The following is a 16,353-nucleotide window of genomic DNA, read 5'->3' on the forward strand; positions in this document are numbered from 1 at the left end:
TGTTGTTGTTTTTAGAATTATAGAATAGTGCAAGTATTATTGTACATTCTCACAGAGTGTGTCTAACAGAACTAGTAACTTCCTCTTTTAGTGTTAACTAGTTACTTCCTCCCTCTTTTTGTGTTGAACACAAGTTTCAGCAGTAGTGCTGGAACTTCTGAGGAAGTTTAAGACTCTCAATTCAGCTGTTATACTTACCCAGGGCAGGTGTCTCAGGCTGGGTATGCACTAGACAGTATGTTGTCCGATCCGGTGGATTGGAACAACATATCAGGCACATCGTCTAGTGTGTACCCACTATGTCGCTGACAATGCATGCTCCCGCGGGTCGTCAGCGACATCCTCCTTCAGCCCTACTTGCAGGGCCGAGGGGGGAAGTCTGTCGCTGCCCACATCGGCAAGTGTGTATGTACTTGCCGATGCCGGCTCCCCCGCCGAGTCCTGTTGCTGCCGATGTCGTGCTGGGTACACATTGCCAGCCAGTTCTGGAGTGTTGCCCGCTAGGATCGCTGCTATTGCTAACTAGAGTGACCAGAGGCTCTGACCCCAAACTAACTCCCTGAGGCAACAATGCAGACATGCAGCTTGCTTGAATGGCATCACTGAACTCCAGCCTATTTAAGGGAATCATTGTGTTTGATTATTGCAGTGCTCCCTGTGTATCTAGCTGGTGTATTGGACTGCACACACGTGCATTCTCCTGATGCTTTTTTGCCTTGGTGTATAATCTACCATGTATCGACCTCTAATACTGCCCACTTACAGTGTGTCCTGGATGCTCCTTGTCTGCTGTTTTGCCCTGGTGTATACCTGGTATATAATCTACCGTATACTGACCTCTGATCCTGCCCACTGAACATGTCTCCCGGATTCTCCTTGTCTACTGTTTTACCCTGGTGTACACTCTACTGTGTAACAATCCTTGGCTTCTGACTACATATTCTCCGCTTCCAACCCCACACTCATATCCAGCCACAGGAATCCAATTGAGAGTACATCAGGTACTAATACATGGACCTTGTCACAAAACTCATATGCCACAGGCAAAGCTCTCCTTCCCCTCCAAGTTCTTGCTTCACACAAATGGCAAGAGACTGGAGACTTATCAAACCTTCTAAAGAAGGCTAGGGGAGAATTTGCCCATAGCAACCAATTAAAGTCTAGCTATCATGTGCTTAATATTTTTTATTTAAGTCGTAACAATAGTCCTTTTTCGAAATTGTTGGGGTACTATTTTTGCAATTGTTGGGGTGCTATTCTACGGTTCTATCCCCCTCCACATATTACCTTTCAGTCTTCCTACAATTCAAAAGTTTTCCCTTGTTAGAAACATACATGCTTTCAAATACTAGCTAATGGGAACGCCTCCGTCTGGGCAGCCACGCCCCCGGCACGCCCACCAAAGGGGGCATGCTGTCAATCACCATCGACAGCACGCCCCCTTTGGTGCGACACCCATAAAGATGGCTTGGCCTTCGTTATTCGGGTCTCGCGCATGCGCACGTCAGAGCCGCCCCCGTCGTGCGCATGCACACTTGGGCAACATCGACCCGCTTGCGAGTGCTCAGCGCTCGCGATTGGATCTGAATCAGGCCCTCTGTCCTCAGGACCCCAAAAAGTTCACATTTTCCAGACCGCCCATTGGGTCCACAGGTGTATTATCAAGCATTTAAAAGATCCTCAGGTGACCTGGAAAACACAAACTGTTTGGGGTGCTGAGTGGTTTGAGAACCACTGGTTTTAAAGTAGGGGTGTGCACCGGCCACTTTTCGTGTTTTGTGTTTTGGTTTTGGATCTGGATCTTTCTTCGTGTTTTGGATCTGGATTGGTTTTGCCAAAACCACCCTTCCGTGTTTTGGGTTCTGGGTTTTGTGTTTTGGATCTGTATTTTTTTGAAAAAAAGCATAAAAACAGCTAAAATCACAGAATTTGTAGGTTTTTCTGCTCCTATGCTATTATTAACCTCAATAACCTTAATTTCCACTCATTTCCAGTCTATTCTGAACACCTCACACCTCACAATAGTGTTTTTATGTCCAAAAGGTTGCACCGAGGTAGCTGGATGACTATGCTAAGCGACACGAGTGGGCGGCACAAACACGTGACCCATCTAGGAGTGACACTGCAGTGGCAGGCAGGATGGCAGTTAGAAAAACTAGGCCCCAAACTGTACATAATGCAAAGAAAAAAAGAGGTGCAAGATGGAATTGTCCTTGGGCCCTCCCACCCACCCTTATGTTGTATAAACAGGACATGCACACTTTAACAAATCAATCATTTCAGCGCCAGGGTCTGCCACACAACTGTGGCTGAAATGATTGGTTCGTTTGGGCCCCCACAAAACAAGCTGGCAATTAATGTGTCCCTGCACAAACTGGCTCTACGGAGGCAAGATGTCATCCTCATCCTCCTCATCCACCGATTCCTCACCCTCTTCAGTGTGTACATCCTCATCCTCACAAAGTATTAACTCGTCCCCACTTGAATCCACCACCACAGGTCCCTCTGTACCTTCTGGAGGCTGGTCTCCCTGGAAGAGCTGATAATTCATTTTGATGAACATCATCTTCTCCACATTCTGTGGAAGCAACCTCCTACGCCTTTCGCTGACAAGGTTCCCGGCTGCACTAAACACTCTTTCGGAGTACACACTGGAGGGGGGGCAACTCAGGTAAAATAGAGCCAGTTTGTACAGGGGCCTCCAAATTGCCTCTTTTTCCTGCCAGTACAGGTATGGACTGTCTGACATGCCTACTTGGATGCTGTCACCGATGTAATCCTCCACCATTCTGTCAATGGTGACAGTATCATATGCAGTGACAGTAGACATGTCAGAAATTGTTGCCAGGTCCTTCAGTCCGGACCAGATGTCCAAACTTGGTCCTGCCTGCCCTGCATCACCGCCAGCGGGTTGCTTAGGATACCTAAGTTTTTTCCTGGCAGCCCCAGTTGCGGGAGAAAATGAAGAAGGAGCCGTTGACGTGTCACGTTCCGCTTCAGCTGACAGTGTGTTCACCAGCAGGTCTTTGCACCTCTGCAGGCTTGTGTCGGCCGGAAAGAGAGACACCACATAGGCTTTAAACCTAGGATCGAGCACGGTGGCCAAAATGTAGTGGTCTGATTTCAACAGATTGACCACCCTGGAATCCTGGCAAAGCGAATGAAGGGCTTCATCCACAAGTCCCACATGCCGAGCGGAATCGCTCCGTCTTAGCTCCTCCTTCACTTTCTCCAGCTGCTTCTGCAAAAGCCTGATGAGGGGAATGACCTGACTCAAGCTGGCAGTGTCTGAACTGACTTCACGTGTGGCAAGTTCGAAGGGCTGAAGAACCTTGCACAACACGGAAATCATTCTCCACTGCGCTTGAGTCAGGTGCATACCCCCTCCTTTGCCTATGTCATAGGTGGATGTATAGGCTTGTATGGCCTTTTGCTGCTCCTCCATCCTCTGAAGCATATAGAGGGTTGAGTTCCACCGCGTCACAACCTCTTGCTTCAGGTGATGGCGGGGCAGGTTCAAGAGTGTTTGCTGGCGCTCCAGTCTTCGGCACACAGTCGCTGAATGGCGAAAGTGGCCAGAAATTTTTCGGGCCACCCAAAGCGTCTCCTGCACGCCCCTGTCGCTTTTCAGAAAATTCTGCACCACCAAGTTTATTGTGTGAGCAAAACATGGGACGTGCTGGAATTTGCCCAGATGTAATGCCCGCACAATATTGGTGGCGTTGTCAGATATCACAAATCCCCAGGAGAGTCTAAGTGGGGTAAGCCACTGGGCGATGATTTCCCTCAGTTTCTCTAAGAGGTTGTCGGCGGTGTGCCTCTTACTGAAACCGGTGATACACAGCGTAGCCTGCCTTGTAACGAGCTGGCGTTTCTGAGATGCTGCTACTGGTGACGCTGCTGCTGTTGCTGCGTAAGGTGATACATCTACCCAGTGGGCTGTCACAGTCATATAGTCCTTAGTCTGCCCTGTTCCACTTGTCCACATGTCCGTGGTTAAGTGGACATTGTGTACAACGGCATTTTTCAGGACACTGAGGACACTTTTTCTGACGTTTCTGTACAGTCTCGGTATCGCCTGCCTAGTGAAGTGGAATCTAGACGGGATTTGGAACCGGGGACACACTACCTCCATCAATTGTCTAAATCCCACTGCACTAATGGCGGATACCGGACGCACGTCTAACACCAACATAGCAGTCAAGGCCTCAGTTATACGTTTTGCTTCAGGATGACTGCTGTCGTACTTCATCCTCCTCGCTAAGGACTGTTGGAGGGTCAATTGTTTAGTAAAAGTAGTGGTGTTCCTACTTCCTCTCTGGGATGATGAACGACTCCCAGCAGCAGCAGCAACAGCAGCAGCGGCAGCAGTAGGCGTAGCAATGCAGGATCCTCCGGAGGAATCCCGGATAGGAGAGTCAGTCATGCCAGTGATATGGCCTGCAGGACTACTTCCGATCCTGACTAAGGAGGAAATTGACGAGGAGGGAGTTGACGGTGTGGTTTGCAGGCGCTTGGATACAACAGGACAACGGGATTTAGGTGTCCCTGGACTGCTTACGGTCTGAGCCAAAGTTTCTGAACTTGACAGTAACTTTTTATGAACGCGCTGCAGGTGCCGTATAAGGGAGGATGTTCCTAGGTGGTTGACGTCCCTACCCCTACTTATTTCACCTTTACATATGGTACATATGGCAAGACAGTTGTTGTCCGGATTTGGATAGAAATATTGCCAGACCAAAGAGGTGGAATGTTTGGTCTTCTGCCCAGGCATGACCGTGATGGGCTTTTTCATCCCACGGACAACAACTGTCTCCCCCGGAGCCTGATTTAAACAAACCACATCACCATCAGAATCCTCCTCGCCAACTTCCTCCTCAGCGCCAGCTACACCAGTATCCTCATCCTGTTGTACTTCAACAGTGACATCTTCAATTTGCATATCAGCAAGTGATCTGTGGGTGCTCCTTTCAGCACTTGCAGGGGGCGTGCAAATGGTGGAAAGAGCCACCTCTTCCCGTCCAGTGCTGGGAAGGTCAGGCATCGCAACCACCACCACACTTGGACTCTCTTTGGGGATTTGTGATATCTTCTTAGAAAGCACAGTTCTTCGCTGTGCTTTTGCCAGCTTAACTCTTTTGATTTTTTTAGTGGGAGGAGTGCTTCCATCGTCATGTGAAGCTGAACCACTAGTCATGAACATACTAGGGATCGACCTTAGCCGTTCCTTGCCACTCCGTGTCGTAAATGGCATATTGGCAAGTTTACGTTTCTCTTCAGCTGATTTAAATATCTTTTTCAAGGTCATTTTCCTGAACTTTGCCATTTGGGATTGTATGTGCCCTCTACTATGACATTGGGCATCGGCCTTGGCAGACGACGTTGATGGCATGTTATCGTCTATGTCATGACTAGTGGCAGCAGCTTCAGCACTAGGAGGAAGTGGTTCTTGATCTTTCTCTATTTTATTTTTATCGGAGAAAGTTTGGTCCTCCATTTATGTTATATCGATTTGATATATACGTGCGGCTAAACACAGAAAATAAATTTTTTTTTGGTTCGGACTGGAGTGTACTTTGTGGGTTACAGCACCCTTTAACGGTCAAGCCAGCCGGCCCTTTACTTATGACACAGGCGCACTCTTGGCACTACTTTGTTGATGCACGTGCGGCTACTGCGCACACAATTCACAAACACAGAAAATAATTTTTTTTTGGTTTGGACTGGAGTGTACTTTGGGGGTTACAGCACCCTTTAACGGTCAAGCCAGCCGGCCCTTTACTTATGACACAGGCGCACGCTTGGCACTACTTTGTTGATGCACGTGCGGCTACTGCGCACACAATTCACAAACACAGAAAATAATTTTTTTTTGGTTTGGACTGGAGTGTACTTTCGGGGGTTACAGCACCCTTAACGGTCAAGCCAGCCGGCCCTTTACTTATGACACAGGCGCACGCTTGGCACTACTTTGTTGATGCACGTGCGGCTACTGCGCACACAATTCACAAACACAGAAAATAATTTTTTTTTGGTTTGGACTGGAGTGTACTTTCGGGGGTTACAGCACCCTTTAACGGTCAAGCCAGCCGGCCCTTTACTTATGACACAGGCGCACGCTTGGCACTACTTTGTTGATGCACGTGCGGCTACTGCGCACACAATTCACAAACACAGAAAATAATTTTTTTTTAGGTTTGGACTGGAGTGTACTTTCGGGGGTTACAGCACCCTTAACGGTCAAGCCAGCCGGCCCTTTACTTATGACACAGGCGCACGCTTGGCACTACTTTGTTGATGCACGTGCGGCTACTGCGCACACAATTCACAAACACAGAAAATAATTTTTTTTTTGGTTTGGACTGGAGTGTACTTTCGGGGGTTACAGCACCCTTTAACGGTCAAGCCAGCCGGCCCTTTACTTATGACACAGGGGCACTCTTGGCACTACTTTGTTGATGCACGTGCGGCTACTGCGCACACAATTCATAAACACAGAAAATAATTTTTTTTTAGGTTTGGACTGGAGTGTACTTTCGGGGGTTACAGCACCCTTAACGGTCAAGCCAGCCGGCCCTTTACTTATGACACAGGCGCACGCTTGGCACTACTTTGTTGATGCACGTGCGGCTACTGCGCACACAATTCACAAACACAGAAAATAATTTTTTTTTGGTTTGGACTGGAGTGTACTTTCGGGGGTTACAGCACCCTTTAACGGTCAAGCCAGCCGGCCCTTTACTTATGACACAGGCGCACGCTTGGCACTACTTTGTTGATGCACGTGCGGCTACTGCGCACACAATTCACAAACACAGAAAATAATTTTTTTTTAGGTTTGGACTGGAGTGTACTTTCGGGGGTTACAGCACCCTTAACGGTCAAGCCAGCCGACCCTTTACTTATGACACAGGCGCACGCTTGGCACTACTTTGTTGATGCACGTGCGGCTACTGCGCACACAATTCACAAACACAGAAAATAATTTTTTTTTTGGTTTGGACTGGAGTGTACTTTCGGGGGTTACAGCACCCTTAACGGTCAAGCCAGCCGGCCCTTTACTTATGACACAGGCGCACGCTTGGCACTACTTTGTTGATGCACGTGCGGCTACTGCGCACACAATTCACAAACACAGAAAATAATTTTTTTTTTGGTTTGGACTGGAGTGTACTTTCGGGGGTTACAGCACCCTTAACGGTCAAGCCAGCCGGCCCTTTACTTATGACACAGGCGCACGCTTGGCACTACTTTGTTGATGCACGTGCGGCTACTGCGCACACAATTCACAAACACAGAAAATATATTATTTTTTTAGCACTTGGGGGGAGCACCCCTGATGGACAGAGCACCCCCTGGACAACACTACAGCACCCCTTTAGGACTGGGACACTGCACAGGACTTTGGAGTGGACACAGCCCCTATGGAGAACTGACTGCACAACACAGTCCAGCCAGCCCCTATGGACTTTGAAGTAGTGGACACAGCCCCTATTAACAACAGCAGCACAGCACAACACAGCCAGCCCCTATGGACTTTGAAGTAGTGGACAACAGCAGCACTACACTACACTACACTACACAGCACTAACTCCCACCCTCCCTCTTCACTGTCCACAGCCGAGTGAGAAAATGGCGCCGACGCGGGTACCTTATATAGGATCCAAAACCCGCGAGACTCGGAAGGCGGGATGATGACGTTTTGCCTCGATGTCAGATCCGAGTCAGGCGGGAAAAGTCGAGCCTGACTCGGATCGGACTCGGATCGGGGGGGCTCGGGGGGGTTCGGATTTCAGAAATCCGAACCCGCTCACCCCTATTTTAAAGTAACATATTAGGTTTTTCATTTTATTAATTATATTCTTCAACACTACAGTATATACATTTCTGTGTTTATATGAATGGCAAGAAATGCTTACTACAAACATTTACCTATTCTTATGGTGCATACACATGGTCAGATTTTGTGTCAGATCTGAACAATAATGATTTTAAAAATCGTTCAATCGTTCATATCTGAAAGAAAATCTGACATGTGAGCCTGCAATGATGAATGATGCGCATTCCCACATGTCAGATAACGATATCTGACATCTGATGTGTTTGCAGTCAGATTTGGACGATTCCATTCATTTTAATACTGTCTGAAATCGTTCAAACCATTGGTAAAACCGTTCAATCGTTTATCGTTCATCTGACAGATCCGACCGTGTGTATGCACCATTACTGTAACTTAAACATGTGACCGATTGCTCCCCAGCTACAAACAAACCATAGGACTTTGAGTCACACCCATTCCTAACACTCCACTTTTCCATAAGGTTACAAAAATCATGACAATTCCCATAAAATCAATACTGAAGTGAAGTATATGTACATGAGCAGCACATTTGCAGCATTTACCCAGCCTTGGGAGCACTTGGAGCTATGGCTTGTAACTTATAGCCCTCTAGCTTTTTAGCGACTGGCCCCAATATTAGTATGTTTATCAGGGACAAGTCACCTACTACAAACTCCACATGGACCCGCCCATCTCTCCCTATTCTTCCTTTAACCCCACCTTATCCAAAAGGCTAATGCAGCCTGCACCTCCCTCATGTGATAGGAAGCAGAAAGGGGATAGCAAGTGTCCTAGGCTCCAAATACTCCAACACGCCAGCTTCTTCTTGGGACACAGACAGTACTTGTCAATTCCAGAGTCCTGGTCCTATAGTTCAGCATCCAGAGTTGTGCAGCCTGAGGATTTAAAAGTCAGGGATTCCCATAAATAACTAGAAGCCTACCTGTGCCTGTCTGGCTGTGGTGAGACTATAAATCCCAGCACACCTTGTCAACAGGATGTACTGGGATTTGTAGTACCACTGCAGCTAGGGAGGCCCCAGCAAATCAAATGCAGCCTCAACTCATGGGTTGGTGATTGTCTGTACTGTATGTATGTAACACAAACACAGTGACTAGAAAAGAAAAATATTCACCCCCTTGGGCTTTTTACATTTTACTATTACTACTGATCAACACAAAGTAGTTGACAATATGGCACAAAAATATAGTCCAACTATTTGTCAAAATTATCCATCAACCCATGAATTGATGGAGCATTTGACTGAGCCTATCCAGCTGTAGTGGCACTACATATATGTATACATTGCATGCTCTGTGTATTATGCTGTGCTCACTGGGATGCTCAACGTACAGTATGGCTGTCACTATGATGCTCAAAGTACTGTATGGCATTCACTGGGATGCTCAATGTACTGTATGGTGGTAAGCAGAATGCTCAATGTACTGTATGTCAGTCAATGGGGTGCTCGATGTACTGTATAGGAGTCATTTGGATGCTCAATGTACTGCAGTCATGTTGATGCTCAATATACTGTATTATGGCACTCACTAGGATGCTCAATGTACTGTATGGTGGCCGTAACTAGATTTTATCTGTAGCATGCTGTATATTATTGCAGATTATGTTTTATGAACTTATGCTATTTGACATGTAACAGTGGGCTTATACGGTATTTATTAGCTTACTATAACATATATTTCTGTAATACTGTTGTGCTTGTGTTTTACTTTAGCGTTCTGTTATATAGTGCAATATTGGCGATTGTTTGGGCACTTATGTTTATGTAATGACATTGTTTGCCTAGCAACTGATGGGGACTGTTTAGTGCATCTGGGGTCCCACAAACTGGCGTGTGATGTCATCACGCACATCTTCAGAACCGCTGGAAACGGTGTCCCGCATGTTTCTCACATGGGTGTTATTCTTTATAAGGTAAGTAAGTTTTTATCTTTTGTATCCTTGATATAAGAAATAATACATTTCTGAAACGTTGGAATAAGGAAGAGTCCATAATGATGTTTATCAAAACCCAGGAGTACCGCCCCCTGGTTAGCATTATATTCTGATGAAGTCCAAACAAAATTTGATGGGCGAAACGCATTTAGGCTATTGTTCCTGTTGCAACTTCTCCTTTGCCCATCCTGGTATCAATATCTTTACAGATAAGCTTTAATTGCACTTTCTGAAAGTGCATAGTTTTTATGTACACCTCAAATTAGTTTTCTTGTGTGTAATAAATGTTTTAAAGTATCACACTATATGTTATTATTATTTTTTTTGTAGCTATGGATTTGGAAGAATTCTAAAAAACTTCTCTCTGCACTGTGAATGTGAATCACTGTGGATAACATTCTGTTCATTTATATGGTACGTGTGTATTTGGAGTTTCACTAAATGACTACACTAGAAGGCACTGTTTCTCTTAATTTTTTCAGATTTCCAACCTATTTGAACTATAGGCTTCTGGGAAATAATCGGCCACCTGAAAATCAGGGAGTGTTTTGCATGCTGGAGGGATTTAACCTCTACGCTAAAAAACTTTATATGTATCTGGTTTGGACTTGATTTGATTATTGATATTAGCACCACAGCTATCACTACTGTATATGTATATATATATATATATATATATATATATATATATATATATAGCAGAACTATATGAAATGCAATGAAATAGCCGGATCCACATATACTACATTGAAATAACCAGATCCACATAAAATACATTGAATAAGCCAGATCCACATAAAATTAATTGATAAAGCCAGACCCACATATAAAAAGCCAGATGGAAGGGAAACTGCAGGACAGGGTTGCAGGGTTGGCTGGACCTATTGTGGACACAGGGATGGCTAGACATGGTGGGGAGTGGTACAGGGCTGGGAAGGCTGAACCTTAATGGGAGGCACAGGACAGGGAAGGCTAGACATGGGGGGGGTACAGGACTGTGAAGGCTGACCATGGGGGGCACTGGGCTGGGAAGGATGACTAGTTGAGGGGCACAGGGCAGGGAAGACTGGCTGGACTTGGGGGGCACAGAGCAGGAAAGGCTGGCTCAACAGGGGGGGCACATGGCAGGAAAGGCTGACTATACTAGGGAGCATAGGGCAGGGAAGGCTGGCTGAACTGGGGGGCACAGGGCAGGGAAGGCTGGCTGGACTAGTGAGGGCACAGGGAAGACTGGCTGGACTGGGGTGCAGGGAAATCTGGCTGGACTAGGGTGGTACAGGGAAGGACCAGGAACTATTTACCTGCCACTGGCAGCCATTCAGACATGGAGAAACAGCATCGGCAGCATTTTGAATATGGCGCCGGCTGCAGCAATGTGACAGGCCACAAAGGACCTATATTATTATTATTATCAATTCTTTATGAGGTGCCACAAATTTCTGCAGTGCCGTACAGAGCAGAGATACAAAATAGGATAAACAGAGTACCAGAATACTATATGCACAAACTTACAAGCCAATAGGCTGAGAAAATGGAACTAAGGGGAAGGATGAAACAAGAGGAAGGATAGCCCTGCTCATGAGAGCTTACATTCTTTAAGGAAAGTGGAAGGAGTCAGAGATCTGGTGGGCTAATGTGAATAAGTGAGTTTTGATGAAGCAATTGAAGTGTTAGTATCTAGGTTTGTGGTGGACCCGGGGTGGTAATAGGAGCAGACATCTGAACAGACTTAAGCTGAAAAGTGGGTGTTTTAATGAGTGAACTTGCAGACATGTACACGGATAATATGAAGTCCAAAATATAGAGAGGGAAGTGATGACTAGAACTGTAGATGGGAGGAAAACCAACTGAGACCAAGTGAGTGGAGAGGTAGTAGTTGGCCAACTGTTAATTGGATAGGAAGGATGAGGATATAAAAAGTGACTCTTAGGTATAGCATAGAGCAGGTAATTTGTGACTAGGGTCAGGATGGTTTTGGTAGAGAAGAGGGTGCAAGATAGGAACAAGTCAATGAGAGAGTTAGCTTACAGAAATGTTGAAAGGTGAATGTAGATAAGCTTTAGAAGTGAAGGAAAGGAGTGAGACTGGACAGAAATTTGATAGAGTGGTAGGGTCAAGAGAGGGTTTTTGAGAATGGGAGACACAAAGGCATCTTTAAATGAGGAAGGGGGAGAAAGCAGAGAATATGGGAGGGAATGTGATTAAGGGGGCAGGTAGAGGGGCAGAAGGAGAGAGAAGAGACTGAATTTCCTCTACAATAGTCGGGAGGAAGGAGTACAGGAAGGAGGAATTGGAGGGAGAGGATGGGGAAGAGAGGGTTGGACTTGGCAGGATGAGATTTACTTACTAATAGATTCTATTTTGGATGTTAATTAAGAGGTGGTGGAAAGGGGACATGGAGTGGGAAAGAAAAGAAAATTTAAGGAAGCAGAGAGCCATCCAGGGTTGGAGGATAGATGAGGGCATTGAAGAAGAACTGTTTAGTGTGAACGTGGGTCTATAGTGTGAAGGTGGGTCTATAGGAGGAGAAAATATATTTGAAGTGAAAAAGTCAGCAAGAGAATACGGCTTACTCCAAAGACATTGTGTAGTGCAGAAGCATTTTTGGAGAAGTCTGGTCATTTTGGACTACCAATGTTGGAGTTTCCAAGGGGCTGATTGAAGTGGCAAGGATGGATGAATCGAGGATGGAAGCAAGAGATTGGTTATACAGGGTGACAGCCTGGTTTGGAAAGGCAAGAGGAAAGAGGAGGGATTCCAGCAAAGAGAAGGAAGTGGGGTCAAGGTTGTCCAGATTTCTCTTAATTAAGGAGATTTTGGGAGCAGGGCAGTGAGCAGGAGGTGAGGTGATGTAAGGAGAGGGAGAAAGAAAGAAGGTGGTGGTGGTGGTGGTGGTTGTAAAGGGGAGCTAGAGAAATCAGAAATGTTACAGAAGGGGGAGAAGGTCTAGAGTGTGGCAGATGCTATGGGTGGTGGTGAATGTCAATTTGGACATGCCAAAAGAGGAAGTGAGGGAGGGCAGTTTGGAGGCACCAGTGTCAGTGGGGTTTTCGATGGGGATGTTGCAGTCACCGAGGTTGAGGAAGGGAAGGTCAGAAGAATGAAAGTAGGGGGAGCCAAGTCATCGAGGAAGACTGTAGAGGGCCCTGGAGGGAGTTAGATGATCACAACACAAACATGGCATGGGAATAGAAGATGAATAGAATGGATCTCAAATGTGTAGAAAAAATGAGAGAGAGAGTTTAGATGGTAAGACACAGAAGGTGCAAACACAACCACCTGGTTGATCACCAGGTCTGGTAGAGTGTGTGAAAGAGATACCCCTATAGGAGTGAGCAGCAGGAACACTGCCACTTTGCAGTGGCATGGTAAGGGGCACCAATATGAGGCTAACAAGTATAGAGTACCCAGGCTATGGTCTCAGTAGGGGCCATGAGTGCAGGGGAGGTGTAACCATATCCACCCTGAGATGCCACAATCATCCCACTGATGCACGCACTGCTGCAAACCCTAGTAATGTATACAATGAGGGGGTATAGCAGTACTCTAGCGACCATGTTCCCCAGCATCCAGACCTGCCAACAGTTTCAGAAGCCCTGTACACAGCACCTACATGTAGACCTTATATTCACGGTGGCCATGTAGCCAAATCCTCTCAAACATTTGGCCACATGTAGTCATGAATCAGCTCAATAAATTTGCCCTACAGTATAATCATAAACTCATTTTTAGCAAGCTCTGAATGCTTTTTAGTTTCATCATGTACTGTTATACAATACAAGATCCTCATTGTACAGTGCTATACAATATGTTCTCATCATATAAATGAATGATAATATTGTTAACAATGTCAATTTGCCCAAATAATAATATGACCTGAGATGCAATAAATGCAATAGTGGACTCTTAGGGCCTGATTCAGAGTTACGCGCTATGCCAATATGAGCGCAGTTGGGTGATGTTTTAAGTACTGCCCATGTGTCTTGACTGTTATCGCATCAAGATGCAAAACGAATTTGGACACAGGAAGAGCGGTTTTTAGTGGGTTTTCCTGGGATATCAGTAGGCAGACAATGGCTTCTTCTAAAGACCAATCACACAGGGTGCCATATCCAGACGGATAAACTCCACCTGCCATAGGGCTGGTGCAAGTGTTGATGGTGCATCTAAAGTGGTGCAGGTGGGCTTCTCAATTTAGAAGAAATCAACCTTAGCATTAGTATAGAGACACAGCTGTGGCAAAAGATTCAGTCTGGTCTGCTTGACACTCAGAATCAGACCATTAATGTTTAGTAAAGCGAAAAAATCCTTATATGGTCATTTTGATAGCAAATGTTTATCTGTTTAAATCTGAAATCTGGGTATAATAATGAACAATTCTGTGTTTTGATGACTATGTGATATTTTCATACTTATTAATTAGCCAAACCAGGAGTCATCTTCAGTGGGTGCATCTATTGTTGTTGAAAAGAAATGTTTTTTAAAAAAAAATAAAAAAACTGTTCCTATTAAATAAGTAAGCATTTAAAGGGTATAGGTAGTTTCACAAAAATAATTATTTTATAAATGTATGCCTGGCTATAATTAGAACAGTAACACACTGGCATGTCTTACCTTGGTCCGTCCCTGTAATCCAGATGCACTTGGCTTTTGCAGTTTGCAGGCTCTGCTCTAATTACCACTGTCACTACATCAAATGGTAACTCTGCATAGTAGTCTTTGATCTTTGGGTTGAATTCCGGAATCAGTTCCAGCGGAGGATTGCTGAAGATACCCCTGATGTAAGATTGTGTATCATTGTCTATTCCAAGAAACAATGAAAGGAACGATGAGTTAGAATTATAGGAGTGTGCGTATATGTGTGTCTGTGTAAAATACTAATACTGAGAAGTTGGAACTGCATATAAAAATGTAGACTGAACCCCACCTCTTGTTGTCTACCCTGTTATCTAGCAGATGGACACATAAAATAAACATACGGCAGATAATGGAAAACTAATACATGATCGGCCTAACTAAAATAAGAATTTTACACACGTTGGACATCTGCATACAGGTAGGTCCACAATAACAATACTGAACGAAACATCTCCATATAGGGAGAAGGAATCTATCCCGCTCATTGATGGATCACGTAGGAAGTCTCAAGCCAATCCTCTTTACCAAGTCACTAACATAACAGGTGCACCTAGGAGTGGTGGTGCAACACCTTCTGTCTCGGTACCCATATGATGGAATCAGGCACAATAAGCAGGATCCCTGCAGTCCTATCACAGTATGGAATAAGGACAGACAGAAGCTATGAGGATCTGATGCTATACCACAGTTACCATAGAATACACAAAGAATCCCAGTGACCGCATTACAATACAATGAGCATCCCTGTGACCGTCATATTATTCACAGAGCATCCCAGTGCCTGCCATACAAAACTATAGCTACTGGAAAACTAATACAGTACAATAAACATTTCAAGAAGATAGTTTACACTCTAGATCTTGAAAATTTGTTTGACCATTATAACATCTTTAGTTGTTTAAACAAGCAGAATAACATATGGAATACAAAATGATTTCCTGGTCAAGAATAATCCAAGGGGAAAAAAATACTTCAGTATTCTTCCTTTACTTAATCAGGTAAAACTAAAAAAAACTCACCACCTGTTCCTCACAGATCCCCTTTTTAGAGCTGGGATCTGTTTTTGGATATTTGTTGTTTTGTGTACACTAGTTGATGGATATATGCCTAACAAAAGACTATTTGTTATAGTCCAGAATGTCTATAAGTTTAAAAGGGGATGTAGTTATGAGAACGGCGGCTGCAATGCCGCCGGTCTAAGTCCCGATGGGGGAAGCCCGGCAAGGGACTTAAGATAGGCATCAAAATACAGACACCCATCTGAATCCCGAAGCCAGAATACAGAAGGACTCCAGCCCGAATGAGGTAAGTCCAGGGTGCCATTAGCTGTTAGCCGGGGGGGGGGGGGGGTTAGGTTAAGGTAGCATAGCGGGGTTAGTGTTAGGTTTTGGGGGTGGAAGGTTAGGGTTAGGCACTCCTAGGGGGAGGGTTAGGGTTAGGCACCACTGGGGGGTGGGGTTAGGCACTTAAGTGGGGAGGGTTAGGTTCAGGCACTAATGGGAGAGGGATAGGTACAGGGTGGGAATGGTTAGAGTTAGGTTACAAGAAGGGAGGGTTAGGGTTAGGGGGAGAAGGGGGAGGCTAAGTATACTTACCCAACCCCTATCGGGATATTAACCATCAGGATGCCGCTGTCGGTATTTTGACAATAGGCATCCCGACAGCCGGCATTACATACCCATTCCTTTAAAAGTGTAGCCACAAAGTCCAGCAAACTGTATTCAAATTGTGATGTGCCTGACAATTTAAGATGTATATTATAGAACATGCTGTGAGTTGCATTATTTCCTGGTCTGAAGGTAATCATTCTGCATCCTGATCATGTACAGCAGAGAATTTAAAACACACCCATTCCCTTTATTAATGTTCTCACTTTCACCAAAAGGAACTATGTGGCTATATTCCAGAATTGTATCCAA

The 16,353-nt window shown here is 45.2% G+C and overlaps 1 protein-coding gene across 5 annotated transcripts in view; it reads right to left on the bottom strand.

Moving 5' to 3' along the window:
* CPED1 (cadherin like and PC-esterase domain containing 1) overlaps nucleotides 1-16,353 on the bottom strand; it is a 433,838-nt gene that overhangs the window by 209,844 nt on the left and 207,641 nt on the right. For all 5 annotated transcript variants that reach the window (XM_088457671.1, XM_088457670.1, XM_088457669.1 and 2 more), the window contains one exon: nucleotides 14,411-14,597. In XM_088457671.1, coding sequence (XP_088313797.1) covers nucleotides 14,411-14,597 — 187 coding nt within the window. The remainder of the gene's footprint in view (nucleotides 1-14,410; nucleotides 14,598-16,353) is intronic.

This window comes from Taudactylus pleione, unplaced genomic scaffold, assembly GCF_031769625.1.
Source record: "Taudactylus pleione unplaced genomic scaffold, aTauple2 ptg000041l, whole genome shotgun sequence".
NCBI lineage: Eukaryota > Metazoa > Chordata > Amphibia > Anura > Myobatrachidae > Taudactylus > Taudactylus pleione.